We start from the raw sequence: 25,384 nt of genomic DNA on the forward strand, positions 1-25,384 counted from the left end.
TCTATCTATCTATCTATCTATCTTTCTCTCTCTCTCTCTTTCTCTATTTATATATATATATGGTCGAGCAATGAACAATGAATAAATATCCACGGGGGGATGGTAGGGTAATTGATAAGCCAAATCACTACATCATCAATAATGGCCGTCCAGCGCGAGCTCGGTCGCGTGTCACCTTGTCTTTGACCACTTCCTGTAGCCCCGCCCTCAGTCGACACGCCATTGGACCGACGCTAGCCATCGCGCGATTGGTCACCACCTGTGCGTTGTGGTCAAGCAGACCCAACTATAAGAGCCCCGAAAAAAAGTGCGATCGTCTAATTCTCGAATTTTTTTTCGAGGACCCAAACCCCAAATTTCTTAGCTATTCATAATGTTTTGGACTCTGTAAGCTTCCTTGTTGGGTAGGCTACACTCTGTGTTGGCGTCACTGCCGATTGTGCTTTTCAGCACAGTTTGGGTGTTAGCCCAACACCCAAAGTGATTCAGTGCATATATATTCTTCTATTGGATTTTACTGAGTGATTCGAAAGGATTATTTGTTCAGTTTTTTTTTCTTGTTTCTTACACACGGCCATCGTTGTTGCTAAGGTTACAGTATGCCTGTTTTTAAACTCTTCAGTTGTGGGGATAGGCCTAGAGTCTTGAACACCGAGCCACCAGACACAGAACATCTGGAGGAAAACAGGGACCCCGAACAACAGGATTTGAACACAGACCAGTCTGTAAGTAGGCCTACTAATTATCTTATAGAAATATTTATATGTCAGCTCAATACGCTGGTGATGAATCATTTTACTAAAAGGTTATATCTGTATTTTTTCACTTGCACTGTTATGTAGATTTATGCCATGATTTCTGTTTACGTAACAACTTTAAATTACCCTTGTCTTGTGAGGCCAAATGGACCTTATTATAAAAATAAAACAATTCTATTTTACATGACCTAATATACCAATATTCACATCTTGATTTTGAATATATATATATATATATATATATATATAATGTTGTGGGTGTCCTGTTTCCTGAGAATAAAGACACTCAAACGCTGGTCACGTACTTTAATAAAAAAAAAAAAAAAAAAAAAAAAAAACTTCTGGGCCTTCAGAGAAAGCAGCTTGGTGTTAAAACACAAACACAATTAAGGAAACATCTTCCATACTTCCCCTCCCACTCCCTTCATTTAAACACATAATTCATTAAAGTTTCAACACGTGGATATATATTATTGCCCCCATCCAGGGCCGCCGAGAGGCTTTATGGCCGCCTGCATGCCAAATAAAAAATGCCCTTCCCCCTCTTTTTTTTTCTAGAAAAAAAAAATTAAACTAACACTGAGCTGGACACTTGTTTCAAAATTGGCCTTTGATTTAAATCCATTTTTTTTTTGTAGACCATTTCATTTTTTCCTTTCATATTCGCACTGTTGTCGTATCCCTTAAGTAACATTACAAACCAAGCATTAGGAACAATTTCGGATATACTGCCTACAGACTTCTGACATCTTGTTCTTTGTGATAAACACTAAAAACAAATCTCATTCTGCCCACTCGCTTATTCTGCTGTATTAGCGACTATTATAATTGATGAGCTGAACAGCGTAAATTGATGAGCTGAACAGCGTAAATGATCATAACTCATAAATAATAACATACATCGATAACTTTGACTGCTTAACAGTGTTATATGGTCTGCATGTGGATATGTTCACTTGTTTGTTATTGTACGTTAAAATAGCCTATTAAAATAAACAACTCGTTATACAAAAACCATTGACAGTGCAACTTTTTCAACATTTCTTTAACTTTCTTAATAATTATCACGATTGTTATTTGAAGAGATGTGCATTGTATCCACAATGATCTGACATACACATTTATACTTCAAATGAAGCAACTCAGCGTTGAATATTTTTCTTGGGTTTAATACAAAGTAAATAATCAGAAGCACAAGTCACTTATACAATGACTTGAAATAAAACATAGTAAGGCAGTGTTTCTCACATTCTCACTAGATAACATTTTCGTTCGAGCCCCCTTTAGAAGCTGGAGCCCAGAGGAGCGATGTAGGCTCCTACAGTGAGGTCCGTGAGATATTTTTTTTTTTTTTTTTAGAATTTAATAAAAAAGAAAAAAAATGTTGTCACAATTTTTAGATTCTTTTTCATTTAGCCTGTTATTAATTGAACACTGTATATAAACTAAATTAACGTCATGAAATTTCACTAAAACGTGGTGTGTTTGTGGGTTTTTTTTTTCTGTTTTTTTTTTTTTTGGAGTGGGGGAATAGTGTTGCCTACATAATTTGTAAGCGTTGTAAAAAGTTCTTGGATGTAGAAGATACGCCTGGTTTCCGCTCAAGTCGACAAGGTCTGAACATTTTTTCGCCACCCCCCCCCCCTTTCCCATGTTGTTGGTGGGTTGTTGGCTTGTAGCTCAAGACAGCTAGTACAACTGAACCGATGTAGGCATTTTATAATTTTTTTACTAAATTAACTTTAAATAGCTTGAACAATAAAATTGTTATTATTCACGATTTTTGAGTTGAAATATATATCTAATTGTAAGTTAAGTTAAAGTTAAGTAAAACCATTAAATTTAAAAACCCTTAAGGATGGAAGGGATCGTAGCTATTATACATAAAGCATTAAACCATAATCTTCTAATACGAAATAGAAATACTCAGAAAGACACAAAAGATAAGGGAAAAATTCCCTGTACCATAGGCTAGAACAAATTGGTTCAAAATTATTTATTTTACTACGTTTTGACTAAGTTTTGACTTCCAAACCCCCGCTCCCACCATCTAAGTGGAAATCATCGTTCACACCTATTTTATGAACATGAAATGTAATATATATATATATATATATATATATATAATATATATATATATATATATATATATAATATATATATATATATATATAATATATATATATATATATATAATATATATATATATATATATATAATATATATATATATATATATATAATATATATATATATATATATATATAATATATATATATATATATATAATATATATATATATATATATATAATATATATATATATATATATATATATATATATATATATATATAATATATATATATATATATATAATATATATATATATATATACATATGAGGAAAACAAAGATACCACTGACGCATTAATAACATTGTAATCTTTACTCAGACCTTATATTTGTAGCTCAGACTTAGAACTGTGCTGTCTTAAAGGAAGCCAACACTCTGGTTTGAATCTCCTAAATAAACCCTTATTAGACTTGAGGCTTCGCTTACATAGCCACATACGATTTGTTCTATATCCTATCCTTTTTCCTGCATATATAAATAATAATTAATTAATAGTATTTATAAATGGCGGCCATCATGTTCAACATTTCTTGGGTTCATGATGTCTGTCTGTTAGGTTTCGTTTAAAAGGTATGCCCGGTACAATTAAGTCATAAAATGATCTCCCTTGACCAGGAAGCTCTCTTGCCTACCAAATAGCGAAATGAAAAGCATCTAGATATAGACTATGCTACATCCTGCGCTTCTGGAAATCATCCCAACTGTAGCGTGTGTTCTGTGACCTATTAGGTATAAAGTCATGGGGGCTGTATTTTAATACTGATAAATACAATGAAAAAAAAAATTTAACAGATAAAACAATGAAAGTGCTTGTGGCCGTACTGGGAACAATCATGGGCTACATAGGTGTTGGTTCCTTGAAGGACCATCTCTTTCATTTACCTCCATTGAGAACGCCCTTTATTGCGCTCGCCATAAAATATTTACATACCACAGCACAGTTACTACATTTTCAGTATTTTAATTTTTCCAACTGATATTAATGTCACAGATGCCATACCAGACTGGGTGGTACATACAAAACCGATGACTGGGATGGCATTCCTTTTTGGTCCTTTCTCTTTTTTTGTTATGTTTATGTAAACATTGAAAGGAACTCTTGTATATTAACGAGATAAAAAAAGTGAAATGTCTCCCAACTATGAAATTGTGTACATTCAATAGGAGATTTTCAGAATTTAGGAGGCCGGTCTAAACATTTGTGGAGAATACGATCGTATTGATAAACTGGAGATTCTAGTATCCTTATATATTGTATGTAGGCCTACATTTTTAGCACCGAAAACTCAAATTGACAAATCTACACGTAAACAAAGAGTACATTCCCTTGAAAACAAAATATATATTTTATTAGTATGAACTTAACCAATAATCTGAATTGTTTTTTTTTTTGTTTTTTTTTTTTGTAGTTTTTTAAAAACATTTTAGTAATGATGCGATCAGACCTAACATCAAAACGTAAACAAAAGCTTAAAACATATCTTAAAATTTCAAATTAAAAACAAATTGTAATCTCTTAATGGGAAAATTAAAACTAAATACATTTATAATTTGATTTATCCAGGCGTCCTCAGCATCGTCCAATGAACAAGGAGCATGTGGACCTCCCATCCAAGAACATGAGCCCGTGGAGCAACCAAGCCTAGAAAGAGCATATGAGAAACCCAGTCAAGATGAAAATGCAAATGAGCAAGCCAGTTCTAAAGAAGCACATGAGCAAGCTAGTTCTAAAGAAGCACACGAGCAAGCCAGTTCTAAAGAAGCACAAGAGCAAGCTAGTTCTAAAGAAGCACAAGAGCAAGCTAGTTCTAAAGAAGCACAAGAGCAAGCTAGTTCTAAAGAAGCACAAGAGCAAGCTAGTTCTAAAGAAGCACAAGAACAAGCTAGTTCTAAAGAAGCACAAGAACAAGCTAGTTCTAAAGAAGCACAAGAGCAAGCTAGTTCTAAAGAACAAAAGGAGAAAGCCAGTGCCAAACAAAGAGAAGAAAAAAATATTGCCAGCTTTGGTGTTAGCGTGTACCAGCAAGACAATGTTGATTATAGGCCAAATCGTCAACAAACAAGATTATTAGCTCAGGCATTAGAGCAATACGAATTACAAGCTCCAGCACGTGAGCAAGCCAGATTATTAGCTGAAGCTCGCCAGAGAGCCGAAATGGAAGCTCGGGAACGTGAGCACGCCAGATTTTTAGATGAGGCTTACAAGAGAGCCGAATTACAAGCTCGGGCACGTAGGGAGGCCAGATTATCAGCCCAGGCTCTCCAGAGAGCCGATTTAGAAGCTGAGGCACACGAGCAAGCTGGATTAGAAGCTGATGATGAGTCAGTTGGATCAGAAGCTGAGGAGAATGAGTCAGTTGGATCAGAAGCTGAGGAGAATGAGTCAGTTGGATCAGAAGCTGAGGAGAATGAGTCAGTTGGATCAGAAGCTGAGGAAAATGAGTCAGTTGGATCAGAAGCTGAGGAGAATGAGTCAGTTGGATCAGAAGCTGAGGAGAATGAGTCAGTTGGATCAGAAGCTGAGGAGAATGAGTCAGTTGGATCAGAAGCTGAGGAGAATGAGTCAGTTGGATCAGAAGCTGAGGAGAATGAGTCAGTTGGATCAGAAGCTGAGGAGAATGAGTCAGTTGGATCAGAAAATGAGTCAATTGGATCAGAAAATGAGTCAATTGGATCAGAAAATGAGTCAATTGGATCAGAAAATGAGTCAATTGGATCAGAAAATGACTCAGTTGGATCAGAAAATGACTCAGTTGGATCAGAAAATGAGTCAGGCGATTCAGAAAATGAGTTACCTGAGCAAGCAAGATTAGTTGAGCAAGCCAGAGAGCAGGTCAGATTATTAGCCGAGCATTTCCAGAGAGCCGAATTAGAAGCTCGGGCACACGAGCAAGCTAGATTAGAAGCTGAGGAGAATGAGTCAGCCGAATCAGAAAATGAGTCAGTCGAATTAGAAAATTTGTCACCTGAGCAAGCAAGATTAGCTGAAGTAGATAGGCAAGCCAGATTAGAATTTGAGGCGTATGGGCGCGCCGCTAACGTAGTCATGGCACCTCCCGAATTCGGTTTTGAAGAAGAAGAAGAAGAAGAAGAAGAGGCAAACGAATTTCCCAATCTTGATGATGACTCTATCAACGAACTCTCCAACTTTGAGATGTCAAGTTTCGAAGAATCACTTGAGGAGGCCAATGTTGACATCCAGTCAGACTCTTTATACGAGTCCTCTACGGATATCAGCAGGTTGGTATAGTAAACATTTTTATTTTCATAATTAAATCTATTTTGTTTATATAAATCCTAAAAAGATAAGGACTGTGAACTATTTTTTAAATAAGAACTTTATTTTATTTATATTCTATATTTATTTGTAAAAAAAAACAACAACCATTGTCTTAAATAACCTAAAGATAATAGAAAGACACAAAGGTACATTTATATTTCATACCCTGGAATAAACCGTACTTCTTCTTCCCTAGTGTCATTAAGAGAATGGTCCTGGGTTACCTAAACCAGCCAGGAAAACGAATTAGCTGAGTGGTTAACATGCATGACTTGATTGACACATGAAATAAATATTTTCTCTTTTGAAGTCACTCATCTAATCTTTAAGATACGATACATTTACTGAGAGACCTGAAAAGGACACTGACCTCCAAACATCCTAGTAGATGAAAAGCTATTCTTATCTATTTAGAACCCACAGCGCAGATATAGAAACAGATTCTATGAACTCTCCAACATGATAATTAGATAATGATAATGATAATTAGACAATGATAATTAGAACGTAGAGATAAGAAATACATTTGAAAGCCAAAGAAGAGAAAAAGATTTTAATCTATTGTCTATTTAATAGCATTGAAAGTCATCATAAATTAAATTTCCTTGACATGCACGGTCCTATTCTTGGACTTACAGCTAGCCTTTGGCAATCAAACATTTTCGATAATCCGATATTCCTCCTATCCCTTAACCGTCGGACTATCAAGGGTTGACTGTAAATGAAACATGCACCATAATATAATAATACAATGAAATAATATCATGTAATGATGATTATGTTGCTGCAATAATATAATTGATGTGTTTACTATTCGTAGTTATTTCCGCACGCCCTGATTCTTTCCTTGAAAAAAAAAAGGGTCACTTTTCGCTAAGTGATATCTCGGTCGACGGAGTAAAGCGATCCAGACGTCATAAGGCAGGATCCTATAACACAAAACATGGCGTCTCTCTTTATCTATGATAAATGTAGCCGATAATGCTTCTTCTGAATAGGGCTGCACGCCCCCCTGTAGAAAGCCGCTCTAAAAGAAGGTAGAAGAAGGATCAGAGTGTCCGTGTCTCAATTATCCTGTTGACCGTAAGGAAGAATTTCTCTTAACGGATAGGCCTGTACCTGGTGCTCTTCACGGTAAGAGGGCCAACAGCAACGAATAAGAGTTGGGTGGGTCATCGTTGAAAACCCAATCACCGGTCCCCCCCAAAACTTAAGGAAATGTTTAGTAGAACAAAAAACAAATAAGCAGCTAACATTGTCTTGTTTTGTTGTCTTTCTTTTGATAGCTCACACTCCATCCAAGACGATTTCGTGTTCGAGGCTCCAGACGCTAGGCCGCATGCGCAAGCTGTAAGAAGGGTCCGTCTTTATTATCGGTTAACTTTACATAGTGAGTGTTTTCTATTTGAAACAATTAGTCTCCACCTAACATTCACATTTCGTGTGTATAATAGTGTATGTAATATAAATATTTGAATGTTTATAAACTATAATGAAATGTATACATGGAATGCAAGCACGCTTGTGGTTAGACAATTCTTCATTATTTAGAAAGTAATTATTAGATAATCTGTAAAAATGTATTAAATATATAATGAATTATTTTACAGGTGGTAGAAGGGTGTACATACGCCGGAGGGTGTGGGAGAATGATAACGTGAGTATTTGTTCTCTAACATTGTTTGCTCTAGATCAGGTCATTTGTAGACCGCTAGGTTCTTCTGACACTTCCTTTTACCAATCGTATTTCCTCATTCACTCTGTCGGGGTGGATTCTTTTTTATGCCTTCATCCCATTTTCGCACAGTTAATCCTTATCGATGACAATACATTAAATCAATAAAAATGAACCAATTAGTTTAATAATCTGGTCTAATCTTTCTTGAGGTTGGGAAAATGCGGGGCGGGATATCTGGGAGGTTTTCATGCAGCCTTTTGGGTGCCCAGCTTACACAACTCAGATCAATCCCTAGTCTGCATGGGATTCAAACCCGACGCCTCCTTTTTAGGTAGATGTCTTTAACGACTATCAACTAAACATAACACTTTACAAATAAGATACAATACCTTGTTTTTATATCTACAATATAAGCTATCAGAGTAAATACGATTTTAGGAGAAATATTTTATTCCAGTTTCATCTGGGCTGCGATTGAATTAAACATTTTGAACTGCAGTCATAACGAAGTCTCTTTTCTTTTTTTTTAAAAATAGCCTGGGCCAGTATTTATAATGCGAGAGAGGATTAGAGATCGAGCTGCCTTGATCAGAAACTCAACACCACGACAGAGTCCAGTTGACGATCTCTTTTATTTAGATGAAAGCGAGGCTAGTAATGGATCCTCCGATGACGAGGACACCAGATCAGTGGTGTTAGATGAAGAGTAAGTATCACTATCATTTTGTTGTAGTTTGCAGCTTTTGTTGTGAAGTTGTGGTAGAATCTGTTGTGGTAGAATCTGTTGTGGTAGAATCTGTTGTGGTAGAATCTGTTTAATCTTTAACTCTTTGTCTCCGTAATTATTTGTCCACGTTTCTACTGAATTCTTCATTTTGCTCATTACTATTTAACTCCCCTGTTATGATTAAGCTTTTTCGCTTGTTATCAGAAAATGTTTTATTTGGTCTAGAATTAAAGGGAAATGCATGCTCTTTTTACATAACAGAAAGTAATGTTTATAAAATTAATGTAAATTAATAAGGTCAAATCAACGATGGTATCCTACGTTTAAGTAACACAATATCGTCTAGTCTGTTTACTCTCAACCACCCCTCTCTCTCCTCCCTCCCATCTAAATTAAAACTGCCATATCATCAATCTCTGTTCCAAACATAAGTCGGTTCAAGTTTAATTCTGTATGTATATATCGAAATGGTAGCAACATTACATGACATTGGCTACAATAAAACTCTTTACTGGTAATCAGAATGAGGACAAGGAATATACATATATATGTGAATTACAAGAGCCGCTCCACTTCTCAGACAAAAAAAAATATTAAAAGGTATTACTATTAGGTATTTTCAAGCTTACATTTATTTAAGCGATACGGTTTTTTTTAAACTTTTAGATTGAAATTATTAAGAAAATTATATGTCCACAGGTTCAATGTTTCGGATATCTCTAGTATTGAAGATATGGGAGACATCAGACAGGTCGAAGAAGCTGATCAAAATGAAATGAATGCTCAAGCGACTGGATATGCCTATAAGAATTCTCAAGAACTGCCAGAAATGCCAGAATCCATGTCACTGAATGCTAGCCAAGGGGCTATCAGCAAAGTCATTCGAAAGCCGGTAAGGCGTTCATTGTTCGGACATGAGAATGATGAAGCTGTCAACACTATAGGCCATACGGAACACCAAGCATCCAGTTCATTTCTTCAAGACCCGGTACACAGAAACACCTATTTCAACTCGGCTTCAGAAATAAGACCCCCGGTACACAGAAACACCTATTTCAACTCGGCTTCAGAAATAAGATCCCCGGTACACAGAAACACCTATTTCAACTCGGCTTCAGAAATAAGACCTCCTGTACACAGAAACACCTATTTCAACTCGGCTTCAGAAATAAGACCCCCGGTACACAGAAACACCTATTTCAACTCGGCTTCAGAAATAAGACCCCCAATACCAGAACAGAGCCAAATGTTAGATGAAGTTTTGTCTGACAGCTTTAATATACACGAGTTCATGTCATCCAGGGAGTCCACTCGAAATTCACGCGTCTTGACACGTCTTCAACCAGACTATCCACCCCAAGAGATAGATCCGTTCGACAGACCCATCTTATCTGTCAGAGGCCCATGGAAGATGGCACCAATTCTCCCTTACGTGAGCTCTCCTCTAGTGGAAAGGTCAAATCTAGTGGATCACCAATCAGTTCAAATGGGCACGATGATTGGTGGAGTTACAATAGGCATGCGCTCAAACAGGTTGACTGCAAACCTCGAAGTTCCACAACCCGTCTCTCCTGAAAACTCGATTGGTCTTTCCCTGATACGAAGCTTTTCGCGGAGTCCTGGCGGTAGAAGAAATCCATTTTTAGCAGCAAGTCAAGGGCAGGCAATAACCGAGGACGAGGAAGAAGATTTCTTTCCCATTTCCTACATGGACAGAATCCAACCTGTAGAGAGTAGGAATCAGATGTCAACACAGAACGACGTAGTAAGTCTTATACCTCTTCACTTTTGGTATTCCTATAAAGACATAGAGTGAATATGACCCATACTATTTTATGACGTATCCTCTTTTTTTTTTTATCACACTTGTATACTAGCTTACCTTTTTCATCTTTTCACAGCCACCACCTGCAACAAGTCATCCACAAAACCCAGTCGAAATGTAAGTATTACAACATAAGCATTACGAAATTTTCTTATAAAAATTATATTTGTTTTGAGCTCAACCTTACATTATGTTTGGGGCGTAGTGTTTGAGTGGTTAAGCGCTTGGCTTCTGAGCCTGGGGTCCTGGGGTCCAATCTCGGTAAAGAATTTTGAATTTCGGTATTTTTCGACGCCCCTGAGTTTACCTAACTTCACTGAGCGCTTGACTTTAGTTGGGGAAAGTAAAGGTGGTCGGTCGTGCTGGCCACGTAACACCCTGCTCTTTAGCCGTTGGCCAAGGAAACCATAAATTCATCAGCCCTATAGAGCGCAAAGTCTGAATCGGGAAGTTAACATTACTTTTACTTAAATTATGTTAAATGGCAACTAGGAAACAGTGTTTAATGCTCAGACACTTTACGGTCTTTACCACTCTAACATTTTAAGTGGAGGTCCTGGGCAGAACGTTTGTCGATGTCCCAACCCTCATAACACTTCAATCAAAAAAGGATATAACTAATATTAATAAGTGAATGTCATATTTATGGAAAATTTGTAAATGTTTTGTTTTTCCCTTATTGCCTTTACACTTAATAGATATATTTTGTGTGGAGGCCCCCTTAAATCTTTTTTTTTTAAATAAATTTCTACCAGGCCTTCTTACTTTGGAGCAGAATGCAGCGTGTTTCAGAGCTTGGAATTTGAGCTAGCCCAAGAAAGAAATTTGCGTCAAGCAGCTGAGGTAATTTTTTTTTATTGGTTTCAAAATTATTAAGTATAGAGCCTTTTTAGATTACTTATATCCATTCGATAGAGTAAATATAAATAAATAAATAAATATAATATATAGATAAGAAAGTTTGTGCAGAAGTAGAGCACTATTAATTCAAATAAATTATTGATAATTTTACAAACATAGATGAGATCATTTTAAATCTTTCAATTATTATCCTTATAGATGTTATAGATTATTATTATTATCATCACGCTTTATAATTAGGCCTAAAGCCCAAACCAACTAGATTTGACAGATTATAGATGTAATGGATTTCCTTTCAATCAATTGAACATTTGCTATGTCATTATGCTTTTTAACCGGCTTAATGGACGAAGCTTATTGCTCTTTGTCCATAGAGAAGAAGTGTGGAGCTGCTAAAAAGGGAAAGAAGTGTGTGGTTGAAACAATTGAAAGAAAAAGTGGAAAAGGCTTTGCAAAGGTATTTATTGTGCTAGTGGAGCTTGTTGATTAAGCTCCTATTTGTGTCGTTTTATTATTCATTTAAATAGAAAACATATTCTTTGGCTCTCTTCAGTCGCAAAGCGAATCATCTCATGGAAATGGGATGAATGCCTTGGGTTTCGCTGTGGTCGGAACGATGTCGCCCACACATCATTTCCCCCCTCTCCACGCAGCTGATGTATCCAAACGAACGGCAGTGCCTATACAGTTTGGGGGTCAGCGGCAATAATCAATATTAACATTGTGGTAAAAAGGTTGGCAATGACTTAACCCCCATTGAAATCTTGGCCATATGGCCAGCAAACGACCAACCTCATTTACTGCACCACCTTCCTAAAAAAAAGATGCCAAGGAAACTAGCTGGACAAAAAAATATTAATTTAAAATCGCAGGCTCCTCAGTTTAGAAGCCTATTACGTTAATGTTAAAAATTTAGAACCTGATGTCGATCGCTGAATAATCGGTGAAACATTTCACTTATTCTGTTTCTATTTATTGCAGTTCAATGAGAGACATGGACAGATCTAAATGGAATAAATACAAGAGTCTTGTGGAGGCCTGCATCCAATGCAACGAGGTATTATTGATATTTATATTTTTATATGTTATGCACGATATGTTGTAATTTACATTAACATTTACTACCTAAATCTTTAAAGATGTGTAATACAGATGTACGGATGATTCCATATTGTAGAGTTTAATTTAAGCTACTCCGCGTAGAGTGTGTTTTAGTACGAAGTAGTATTTAGGTTTTAACAACTTAATTGTTTTGTAGCCTAAATGTATTTTTTTAAATATTTTTAGGCAGATTTAAGTACTTTTTTTTTACTTCTATATTTATTTTTCTAAAAAAAATCTTACGACATATAGATAATTTATAAGACACATAATGTTGCCTAAAGTTTGAGAACTCATGACTGCTTTTGAAGCAGGTTTTCTTTACCTTGTGTATCATTGCATTTAGATTTTTTTTTCTTATTAGATATAAAATATAAAACTTATACCGTATTTTTTTTTGATAGTCACAGTCTCATTCTGAGGATGAGTGGCTGCAGCATTGGCAGGCCCTAACTGAGTTTGAGAGGGACCAACTATATGAGGTATGGTGGTTTTCAAATTTGTTACCGTATTATTTAGAATGTGATAAAGTGTGGTGCTATTTTCATAATAATTAAATGTATATTTATTTTTATCATAATTCTCCTGATGCAACATAGTGGTTGACATTGCGAAGACTTAAAATTATTTAGTAATTACATTTTTTGGATTGGTTATTCGCGAAATAGCAAGTTATTGCCATTAAATAATTGCATGGATTGCCTCCCATTTTTTTCCACACTACCCTATATTTAATTGCATGGGCTGCCTCCCTTGTTCCACACTATACAGTATACACAGTCGTTTAAAAGCATGGGTTGCCTCCCTTATGACACCCTGCTGAATGGACTAAAATTGTGCTTGTATCTTTATAAGGACCCATGGTGTCAATTATTGCATCCCAATTACTGATGGTTCGTACCCCAAGATTAGCTGATTAGAAGCGAGCTCAAAGTGAAAAAAAAACAAACCCGAACCCTTCAGGAACAGTGTGAATAGTGACATGTTTGTTGGGGTTTTCTTTCATCCCATGCAGTGCAATGGACTTAGTCCTAAGACTAACTGGGGTTCCTTTCTGCTTCCCTATTTGCATACTCGTCTCCTGTATGAAGCAGAGAAGCACAGACCGGAACACGCTACTATAAACGAGCAGTCATTGACTCGTATGTTCATTAGAAGGACCTGTAACCCTAGCCAGATGTTCACGGAAAGGTTTCTTTCTATTTGCTCTCTTCTAGGTCTCCGGACAAACCACACCCACCGTGGAAGCCAGCGCTGTTCCAAGACTTCAAGACTTGGCCGAAAACCAGATTCAAAGCTTTAAAGACGAAAAAGAGTAGACCAAAATTTGTGAAGACTATCACTGTCAAAGAAAAAGACAAAAAAAAAAAATCTTATAAAAATTAAAAAAAAAAAAGTTTAGCTGGTAATGAAATGAATATTTTTTGTCCTATATCGAAAGCTGTGTAAAGATAAACGGTAAATATAGAACTAAACAAAAACTTATCATGATATGGCATTATTAGTTATATTTTAATATCTAATTTTTAACTCAAACCACGAGTCCCTAATGATATTTTCAAGAATGTCAAAGCTTATATTGTCTTTACTAGCCCATGCTTTCACATTTGTGAAGATGCAATTGACCTAATTTTTTTTTAATTTTTATCTGAAGTTGTTCATTTTCTAATGATATTTTCTAGAATGTCTAAGCTTATATTATCTTTACTAGCCCATGCTTTCACATTTGGGAAGATGTAAATGACATATTTTTTATTTTTATTTTTATCTTAAGTTGTTCATTTTCTAATGCTTTCCAGTTCACATGTTATTCATGCTACCAACTGGTATTAATGGTATTAATGGAAGAAATGCACTAAGCTTGCACTACTATGGTTGCAATGATTCATGCTAATTGCTAATGATTTCTTACGACTATATTGACTGCAGTTTTGAAATAAGCAAAGTTTGCAACTGTTATCCAATGTAGCTCTATACTGTTATCAGCCATGTAATAGTGTCTGGGGTATGGCCATTTAGCATTGAATTTCTGATAAATAGCGAGTAAAATGATTGTTGTAAAACAGGTACTAATAGAAATGAACACTTTTTTTTTTACTTTAAAATGTTTGTCCATTACTAAATTTTCTCATTTTTTGGTCAAATTTTGTTATACAGAAATTATTTTTTTTTTCAAATATATTTTCTTTTGTGAAATGGAAATCTGGATTTTATATTTCAGGAATAAATTTCTAAGTTGTTATCTTTTAGTTGGCTAAAAATTAAAATTTCAACATCTTTTCAGAATTTTTTAAAATGCATTAATTATGCCAAATAAAATAATGAGATGGACACTAAAAAAATATGTTGTTTTTCTTTATTAGTATATTGGTTTGCTTAAGTATGCATTCATGTGGATCATCATCATCAAACTCCATTAGAGTGAGGGCTTGAAAGACTCAAATCCTCTCTAGCAAAAGCCCTGGACAGAAACCCTGCTGTCTTGCATAGTGCATAAATGTCACCATACAGATCGAGAATTTTTGGTTTCCCAGACCATAGTCGTGACAAATACGAGCCAACAGGATAGTGGCCTGTCCTGCACTGTGCTATAATAGCTTGCTCAGGCCTGGACAGCCTCCACCACGGGGAAGTGCGGTCAGGACGCCTCATGGGCTCCTAGACTCCACGAGATTTTTGGGACTTGTCCCAGCACTCAAACCACTTTCCATTTCTGTTTTTTTTTTTAATTACAACCAGAGCATGATGAAAACTTACAGCCTGTACAGTAGGTGGAATTTTACTCTCCCTGGTGGGCCAAGGAGTCTGCAATAGTGTTGCCAGTCACACCTATTAATGTGGATAGATGTGCTTGAAAGTTTGATAATATAGGATTTAAAAAAACTGAATAGGTCTATAGATTAGAGTAACACGTTAAGTAAAATCTCAAAATTTATAAAGCCTTTAGGGTTAAGTAGCAATTGTACACAAAACACTGAATCATAATCTTCAAATACAAAAAAACAAAACCGAATAGAATACTCAGAAATGAAGGCACATATCTCGTTCTCTATGCTAGGACAAATCTGTACAAATGCTCCATCTTCCCTATTGCTATTAGAGCATGGAATGCCTTACCTAAGCCAGCCAGGAAAACTAATGACCTGGCAGAATTTAAGTCCTTAGTTAACATACATGACTAGATGCATGACGCGTAAGACGTAATCGTTAAATTAATTGAAAGGAAATCCATTACATCTATAATTGTAAAATCTAGTTTGTCTGTGCTTTGGACTAACTATAAATAATAGATAATAATAAAAATAATCTTTTTTATCGATAAGGATAATACTTCTGAGATTTAAAATGATCTTATCTATGTTTCTAAAAATGTTATAAAAATGTATTTGAATTTATTGTGTTATACGTTCTGCATAAACTATATTTCTTATATTTGTATATATTATAAATATATATTTATTTATTTATATTTATTTATATTTACTCTTTATAACACCAATGTCTCAGATCTATATAGAAGGGTTGATAGAACCACCACTAGGTAACTGTCGTAGGCAGGCGAGAGATTTCAAATTATTCTGACAAACTCTCGTCTGAAGGCGTTCAAAAGCAGGTATAATGAATAATGATGCGAAGTTTCAACTTGATCCGAGAGTGGCAAATGGAAACAAAAACACAATCAAAGTTTTTACCAGACAGACCAATAGATGGACAGAATGAGTTGATATGAGCTTTGTAAAAATATCGCCATATTGGAATATCCTTATTTTTGGCCTAGTAAAGTAAAAGCGATTAATCAGGTAGTCTAAATATCCTTTCTCCATTTTATAGTTATTACCAATGATTAAATTTTACATAGCAGGAAAAAAAGAAGGGTTGGGGGGACTCGATGGAAGAAGGTTATGAATGATAGGCCCGTATGACTTATATTAGTGACATTTTTTAAACAAATTGTGTGATTTCTCCTAAAATTCATAATATTCCAATGGGTGAAAATATCAATAAGTAGATGATGAACTTTATAATAACAAAACCATGTTACATTCAAAGCTCTATTTCACTGAATGTAAACAAACACTAAGGGGTGACAACCAAATAAACAAATTCACGACATTCCCCCCACGTTTAAATTGTATACCTATAATACAACCACAGGGAGTCAAAGCGAAAATACACACAATAAAACATCAACGTCTAAGCACATCTGCAATACTGGTCAGTAGCAGACTGTTTATCCAGGGGCGGCCTTAGCCATGCGCGGGGCCCGGGGAGAGCTTCAGATGCGGGGCCCTTAGCCGTAAGGGTACTCTCTATATATACCGTTAACTCATCACGCTATCTTGCTTATCCGTCGCTAACGGTGTAGCAATAACAATGCAGTATGTCCGACTCTCCTGTGGGCCTTATTTTTACTACAAAACATAGAACATGACATAGCTACATTACGTAAGTACATTATATGCTGTACTCTTATTGTTCTGCATTAACAGAAGCAAATAAAAAAGAAAACACCCGTGCACTACCAATATTATGTCTCCTCTCTCACTCTGCAAATTGAAGCCAATTGGACGTTCTATAAGAACAATGTGTGCTATAAGAGCTACAGTGGTCCCTACACTTTCACAGACCCGACTTTGGCCTTTTGCGGAAGGCTATACCACGGGTTATAAAAAAAAAAAATTTAAATATACTCCCTCGTTTGTTTTTTTTTTTGTTTTTTTTTTTGTTGTTGTTTTTTGTTTTGTTTTTTTCACCGTGACACGGGTTTTCTCACGATGTCTATGCACAGTATTCCATTGGCAAAAACAACAACTTTATACGTCATCACCAAACTTTCTGGAAGCTGATTAGCCGAAATAGCTAAACCATCACATCAACTGGTTCAATACAGGCCAAGAAAAATTACCGTGTTTTTGTTTATTTGTTTAGCCATAATACACATACTTTATACTTGAGTACATGAACTGATTTTTAAATAACTATAAAATAAGCGTCAATTATTTTTTTTTAATTCAGTTGTTACAATTTATCTGTATTTCAATTTTGCTAAAAATGCAACCTTAAGTAAATTACAATCCCAAAAATAAAACAAAGCAACGATTGGTAAGATAAAAGACATCTGGCAATACATCTTAAGCGGCGCCTCTATAGGCTGTAATTTAAGAACGAAAAAATTATTACCACTGTACCAAAAATTTTAACAAAGAAGCATTTTCTGAAAAATAATGTTGACCACATTGATTAAGTAAATATTATAGTCAACAATTAAATAGCTTTTATCTTGGTTCTTAAAATTTCCTGTACTCCTTTAGGCTCCATACACCGAAGCTAAAATAAAGTAAAGAACTTGCGATCTATGAAGAGATTATATAAAGGTCAACGAAGGTTTCATGTAGCCAGCACAACTACTAACTGCCTTTACTTTTCCCCAACTAGTGTCAGGTACCCATTAGAGCTGGGTTGACCCGGAGGCTCCCGAAATTCAAACTCCCAGTCTTCACCAGGATTCGAACTTGGAACCCTCGGTGAAACTTAACCACGCAGTTACCGCGCCTCCATACACCTAAGCTACATTTGTTGATATTCCTGAACTCGACATATTCTAAATTTAAGCTCACTCATTTCTAGATATTAAGTAGATATTAAGATGTTAAGTAGATCACACCAACTTTTTCTCCCTTAAAATGTATTATGTCAGGTGTGCTTTCAAACAAAATACAGTAATTATAACTCTTCTAAGTATATCTTTTATGTAGTTTTCTAAAACATTTATAAACTTTTCAACATTATAGATACACTTTCATTACACAACAATTTCCATCTTCTTAATGGAAATTCTATATTCAATAAAGACTTGTCGTTAATATGGTTACGAAATGTCAAATATTCTGATTTTATAGAAACAGTTCGTGCAATATATCCTGGGCATTTTTTTTTTCTTCTTTACACCTATCATAGCGAAGACTTCCTTGTCAAATGTAGTTGTAGCCGGATGTTTTCCAAGTTTTCAATCCTGATGACTAGTTTTCCTGCGTCATTGATGTTCCAATTTCGGACTTTATTTCCACCACTTATTAAGTGATTAATTTCTATTTCATTTCTATAGTATTAGTTGAAAATAGTTGACAACAAAAAACAAAAACAAAATACAATCGCTATTAAGTGACTAAATCATCCCTAATAGAAGGCATCACAACCCTTCTTTTTACAACTGGTGTACTTTTCCCTTTGCTCTGGATAACTTTCTGCGCCATTCTTGTGACATTGTTACACGACAATAAGAAACTATTCCCTAAAATATTGAAGTCTATATCATTCAACTGATTCATTGTAACATTTCCTTCATCTTGGCTAGAGTTTCTTTTACGTTCATTTTCGGAAATTACATCACCATCTTCAGAAATATCAATTGCCACTCATTTTCTTTCCAACTCTACAAAGTTTACTTTAATTATATGTGAGATTTCAATAAGATATTATGCCTAAAGAATGTCGTCATTTGTTAAACAGTGAAAATTGGTTGGCATTCTGATATTACGATGCTAGCTATTACTATTATTATTATAGCTTTTATATAGCGCTACTGTCATGCTTTTGGTCCAAGCTCATTCGTGGACCAGTGGGGGGGAGGGGGTATCTAGGAGTTGGTTTTCCGTGCTGCCTTTACTGAGACGCTCAGTAAACACAACTCTGCCCGAGTCGGGTGTCGAACCTCGAGCCCCCTTCTAGGTAGCCAAGCCAAGCCAAGTTCAAGCGTGGCTAGAGTTTCTTTTACGTTCATCTTCAGAAATATCTATTGCCACTAATTTACCACGCTTTCCATTATTATTATTATTATTATTTCAATACATTCGATAGAAACATTGTTGAAAATCAAAGCAGTGTTTATATACATGCAGCTAATATGTAGCTGAGAGTAAAGTTTCACATCTGCATTTAATATAAAGTATGATGTAACAATTTGTAGAATTTCATAAAAAAAAATGTTTTGCCGAAGTATTTTTAAAAATATTTATAGATCTATTTATCCAGTGTGGATAACATGTTCCAATATTTAGCCACTGACATTTTTTTTAAAATTGTCAGTTATTCCAAACGTGCATTTTTTTCACTTGGGTGTCACCCCCCTAACGGGTGTCGCGGACCGCACCCCCTGCACCCCCTAGTGACGCCACTGCTTTTGGTATGTCTGTGGATAAACTGCAGCAAGCGTTCTTAAGGAAAGAACAAGGTTGATGTCATAACAAATATATATATAGTGTTACAAATGACCAGTGACAGGAAGAGGTTAACGTGTGACCCCGACGAGATAACACAGCAGCGGGTGTTCCCTGGAATGTACATGTATAAACAGAGACAGGATGTGACGTGTCCTTACATGTTATTCCAAAAGGTACTAGCAATGTCCAGTGACAGATAGAGGTCACAACTTGTGACCCCGGCAAGATGACACTGCAGCCGATGTTTTCTGGAATCTACATGTATAAACAAAGACAGGATGTGACGTTTCCTCACGTGTTATTCCAGAGGATACTAGCCGTGTTTGTGCAACTTTGGACAAGCGATTAGGGATTCTATATAAGCCAGAGAGTTAATGTGAAAGTCAGTCGTATGGAGTCGTGAGTGAGTCGTGACAGTCGATACAGACTATGTAAGACGTGTGCGGCTCTGTGGAAGAGAAATGTGTACGACTCGATGCAAGTTAACTAGGGTAGAGTTAACTGGAGTGGACTACTGTCGTTAAAGTCTATACAGCGAACTACAGTGGACTTGGGCCGTTACAGTCGATAAGTCGATGTAAGACGTGTGCGGCTCTGATTAGTAGACTTGAGTACGACTTGGTTCAGCTTTGGGAGACCTGGAGCGATACTGGGAAGTGTGTCGTTGGTCTGTTCTGTGGAATACGGCTCGATGCAAGTTGAGAAGAGATGAATTGCAACGAAGTGAAGAGATGAATTACAACGAAGTATAGCTAACTGTAAACTGACAGAAATTGTACAGTCTTCTACGCTACATGTTACAGTAACGAATTGTTAGAGTTAATAGTCATTAAAGTTATATGAAACTGAAAGTCTAGTCGTCAAGTTCTTTGCTGTGTTTTTATTTGTGTGCCAACTAATACATCTAGCCAGAAAATTCAGAAATACGTAACAATATATATATATATATATATATTAATATATATATAAACTCGCCCTTCTTGACAATTTTCGATTGTCTCCCTTGAGACAGGGGACACTACGTCCTTATAGCCAAGGTGACAATCATGTCTGGAAAAGTCAGAATTTGGGGAGTTCTGCTTCCAACAATTTCTCTTGATTGACTTTAAGTGACAGGGGTCTGTTAGAGTCGTACTCATAATAGTGTTGTTTTTTTTTTAACGAAATTTTTTCAATTTGACATATGCAAGAAAAGGTGGCAATATCTTAGTTGCATGAAATATAAGTATAGGGTTTGTGTAACAACAAGAGGCCAGGGCAGGCGAGTAAATTCCCGGGAAAGATCCTTAGAAGTATGGTCTCAATAGGACTTAGGTTTTTTTGACTTTAAGTATGTACAAATGTTTGTTTCATATTAAGTCATTACTACCCAACTATTGTTTAGCAATTTCTATTTTTAAAATCACATTGCTATCAAATTTAGTTGTGTAACAACAAGAAGCTAGAGGCGAGATACAAGAACATTATCTTACAAAACATAATTGCAAAATCAATAAAATTTTGGCATAATGCTGCAATAATTGTCAATAAGTTAACAGACTTGGTAGTACTGAGCAGGAGGCACTGCCCTCAGTTCCAACTACACATGGATGACAAGCATGAAGATATCCTTAAGTAGTTTTTCGGTCTATTTCTGATCTTTAATGATGAGAATATCAATGGCATTCATTGTTTATGAGACAATTGATGGATCGAAACTCTTTCGGTAATTTGTATATTCTTGTAATCTCTCTTGGGACGAAGCGCTGGCGTTGTCTAAGTTTCTCCTTCATTTTTTAAGTTTGTAGTGGTGTGAGTTCCTTCGAACAACAACATTTCTTGTCTGTGATAAAAGACTCCGACTTCCGGTAACGGTGTGCTACTGATGAACTTCCTCTTGTAGAGGAGGACCATAAGCACTTGTGAGTTTGTTTGATGGGTTCACTAGCGGTGGGGCACTCCTCTAAGTGACTTAGTTGTTCATAGTGTTTCAATTATAATTGAGCACACAACAGTTACCACATAGGTGTTTCTCTGGGTTTGGATTTCAGAAAACCTTTCCCCTCTTTTTTTTTCTTTTCTTTTTTTCTTCCTTCCCCCCTTGGAACAAAAGGGTCTTTAAATGTATAAAGGAATCATTTGAAATATATACCCATACACACGCATACACACACGCATACACATATACATAAATATATCTATATTCCCTATTCTTTAAGTTAATGGACAATCTTGTTACATTGATTTAGTGCTATATTGTTTCACTTTGCGTTCAGTGATCTTCTTATACATATAATCTAACAATAGTTTATTGTACATTTTATTATGGTAGACAATTTGTAGGTAGGTATTCCAAATAAGGTTTCTATATTCTGATAAAATAATTACATTGACATCTCTTTTTTTTTTAAATTTATGGCTTTAGGTACTTTATTTTTTTAAAAATAGCAGTATTTACATTTGCACAGGTTTGACTGTGTCAATTTATCTTCTTAAGTTTTTTTTTGCTTCCTCAACCAGCTCACATTCACTAAATAAGTGTCTCTCTGGGGTTTGGTTTTCTTTTTTACAAATTGCACAGGTATATTTGAACCCTGTTGTAGTTGAGTCTTCCTTTTATTGCGGTCATCCCGAATAGTTATCTGTAGACCACTTCTCGTGCTTTGGGTGTTATGTATTTGTTGTGTAAATGCGTGAATGGGTCTGTCCAGTTTGTTGGTTTAACCCCTAACTCCCTGACCCACTTTATTCTAACTTTAGGTTTTCTTTTAATTTGACTCTAACTGTAGTGTGTATTGTTTTTGAGTCGTGGTGTGTTAAGTTTTCATTTCTGGGTATGTGACTTGTGAGTGATCTATGGAATGGATGTGTATGGTTACCAAAATGATGTGGCGTGTTGTTTTGAATGGGGAGGAGTTTGTTTAGTCCAAAATAATATGATACTAGGGGGAAGTTATTGGGAGACCTAACTACTTTCCCTACAAATTTTATTCTAGGTGTTTTGATTTTTGTGTGGATGTCAAGTAAACCTATCCCTCCTTCTTTTTTGTCTTGTATGAGTGTTGTATGTTTTATATTCCTTATTGTGTTTTTGAATATGAAATTTCTGATAGTGGTGTTGATGCTATTTATGAAATTAGGAGGAGGTTCTACTATATTTGCTAAGTAGATTATCTTCGGGATGACCAGGTTGTTTATTAATATAGGTAACCCAAATATGGTTGACGCCATGTATTGAAACATTCTAATCACATTCTTTGTGTGGGCCAGAATCACCGCCCACTGTTTATCGCAATAGTCCACACGATGTCACATACTTTTATTTTTTTTTCAGTATTCTAAGGTTTAAGGGGATATTGGGGGGGGGGGGGGGGGGATAATGTTTATGTTTGATTGAAATTGTTAAAGAGATGTTTCGACACTAGATGTCTCTCAGATGGGTTCAACTTCCAACAGCTTATATCATTCAAATGATTGTTGTAAAACAGGTATTATGAGAAATAAACTCTTTTTTTTTTCACTTTTAATATTTTTGTCCATTACTGAATTTTCATTCTTTTGGCTACATTTTGTTATACGAAGGTTCTTTTTTTTTCTTTTGTGAAATGAAAATCAGAATTTTATATTTCAGGAATAAATTTCTAACTTTTTATCTTATAGTTGGCCAAAAAATTAAACATTTCATTTTATTTTCTGAAATTTTTAAATTTATCACTCATGCTGAATAAAATAATAACACACAAAAAGTATGTTGTTTTCTTTATTAATATATTGAATTAGTAAACTTTAGTATGATAACATATTAGTAGATGTGCCTGAAATTTTGCCAATAGATGTTTCAAAAACTGTGCATTATTGACCTCCAAGATCTAGTTCTGAAATTAGAGTCCCAATACCCATAAAGCCATCATTCAATATGAATTATTTAAGCGATACGTTTTTTTTAAAAATATTTTAGATTGAAATTATTAAGAAAAATATATGTCCACAGGTTCAATGTTTCGGATATTTCTAGTATTGAAGATATTGAACAGTTTGGAGACATCAGACAGGTCGTAGAAATTGGACAAGCGGATCAAAATGAACCTACTAAGACAGGGGTTCTCAACCTGTGTAAATATCCTTTCTCCATTTTATAGTTTTTAGCCTACTAATGATTTAATTTCACATGACCGGAAAAAGGGTGGGGGAAGGGACTCGATAGAATAAGGTAAAATATAGCATGATAGGCCTATAATAATAAGGTTTGTCTTCGAGTCCGAAGATCAGTAAGGAATGTTGTATTTCCCGTGGCTGTGCAGCCCCAGCTGTGACCTACATATTTTGCCACATCCAGGGCAAGCATAACCATGCCCGCAGGTGGTCGATTTAGATTTTCTTTTCGCCGTCTGCGTCTGTCCTAGGCAACGGATTTTGTTTTGGTCTCAAATGTGTATCTCCCGGCCTTTGTGAGTGACCTCCTGCTATCTCGTTCTGAGGCCGCATGCAACCAGGTGCTCTCATCTATGTCAGCATATGTATCCTGTATGGGGGACGAACGTAAGCCAAAGGCAGTCTTTTTGAGTGAGCTAAAAGGTGGTCGACGTAACAGAGTCGCCCCACGCAAACGCTTCAAAGACCAGCTTAGGCGCCAAATTGCCTTAAATGATAGGACTATATGACTTATATTAGTGACATTTTTTTTTACACAAATTGTGTAATTTTCCACTAAAATTCATAATATACCAATGAGTTAAAATAGCAATAAATAGAATGCATTACATAGTTATTTGACTAATTATGTTCACAAACTGTGATTTTTACACAAAAATTAAACTGAATGGTAGGTGCTATCGCCCCCCCCCCCCACACACTTGCCTACATACCACGTCTATGCATGTCAATAACGCGAACGATGCGAAACAGAATGCGAAAGTAACGCGGCATAACTCGAAAGCATTTAATACCCTTCCGCTTCCGTATTATATACTTTATTTACGGTTTCTAATAGAACCGCTATTTTCTTTTTTTTTCTTAATTAGATATAGACTAGATCTAAAATCTAGATCTAGACTATAATCACTATATTTAATATTAATATAGATCTACTCGGTCAATATCTAGAGACTTATCTTAGTATCTACTTAGAAGGCATAGGTAGAAAGGCATATGTTATGTTGATAGTTGATACATTTAAACATTAGATTTTTATTTTTTTTTTAGCAGATCTTCTTATTATTCTTAATTAAAGTTAATTGACTTAGACTTAAACTTAATTCTTAAAGTTTAAAGTCTTGACTTATAATTTTATCACATTTTACAATATTAATATTAGATCTATATATTATATACACTACAGTAACAGTTAAAGTAAATCTCTATAATAATAATTTAATTACTATAATTTGAGTTTATTTAATAAACATTAGATCTATATTTAATAATATTTATAAACTCTTAATTTTGGATCTATTCTAATTTTTTTCTTTAATTAACTTTAATAGATTATAGACTAATGACATAATTGATAATTTTAATAACCTTTAGATTAGATCTAGATCTAGTTACACTAGTACTAATAGTTTTAATAATATAAGATAATTTTTAATACTCAGTCTCAGTAATGTCTAATTCTAATTATATTTAATTATATGTGTACTAATTTTAATTAGATCTTTTTATAAATTATATATAATATCTAGAGACATAGATTAAACTATCTATATACTATAATACTATAATTATAGATCTAGGCAAGGTTAGTAGGTAGTTGCTAATTGCACCAAAAAATTTAGATTTATCCTACACCAACAAATGTGTAATAGAATGAAAGAGGATGACAAA

At 35.2% G+C, this 25,384-nt stretch overlaps 2 protein-coding genes across 2 annotated transcripts in view; both read left to right on the forward strand.

The window, feature by feature from the left end:
- Nucleotides 1-343: 343 nt before the first annotated feature.
- LOC106063912 (uncharacterized) lies at nucleotides 344-13,681 on the forward strand. Its single transcript, XM_056009662.1, has 12 exons — nucleotides 344-725; nucleotides 4,455-6,130; nucleotides 7,457-7,560; nucleotides 7,781-7,827; nucleotides 8,385-8,554; nucleotides 9,275-10,340; nucleotides 10,477-10,517; nucleotides 11,156-11,243; nucleotides 11,636-11,718; nucleotides 12,243-12,318; nucleotides 12,767-12,844; nucleotides 13,580-13,681. Exons 1-12 carry the CDS (start codon nucleotides 600-602, stop codon nucleotides 13,679-13,681), a joined length of 3,657 nt encoding a protein of 1,218 aa, XP_055865637.1. The 5' UTR covers nucleotides 344-599.
- A 10,868-nt stretch (nucleotides 13,682-24,549) lies between these two features.
- LOC106063911 (uncharacterized) overlaps nucleotides 24,550-25,384 on the forward strand; it is a 69,880-nt gene continuing 69,045 nt past the window's right edge. Inside the window, exon 1 of the mRNA XM_056009817.1 lies at nucleotides 24,550-24,697. The gene's annotated coding sequence lies outside the window, so the exon portion shown is untranslated. The remainder of the gene's footprint in view (nucleotides 24,698-25,384) is intronic.

The sequence above is a fragment of the Biomphalaria glabrata genome, chromosome 14 (assembly GCF_947242115.1).
Source record: "Biomphalaria glabrata chromosome 14, xgBioGlab47.1, whole genome shotgun sequence".
NCBI lineage: Eukaryota > Metazoa > Mollusca > Gastropoda > Planorbidae > Biomphalaria > Biomphalaria glabrata.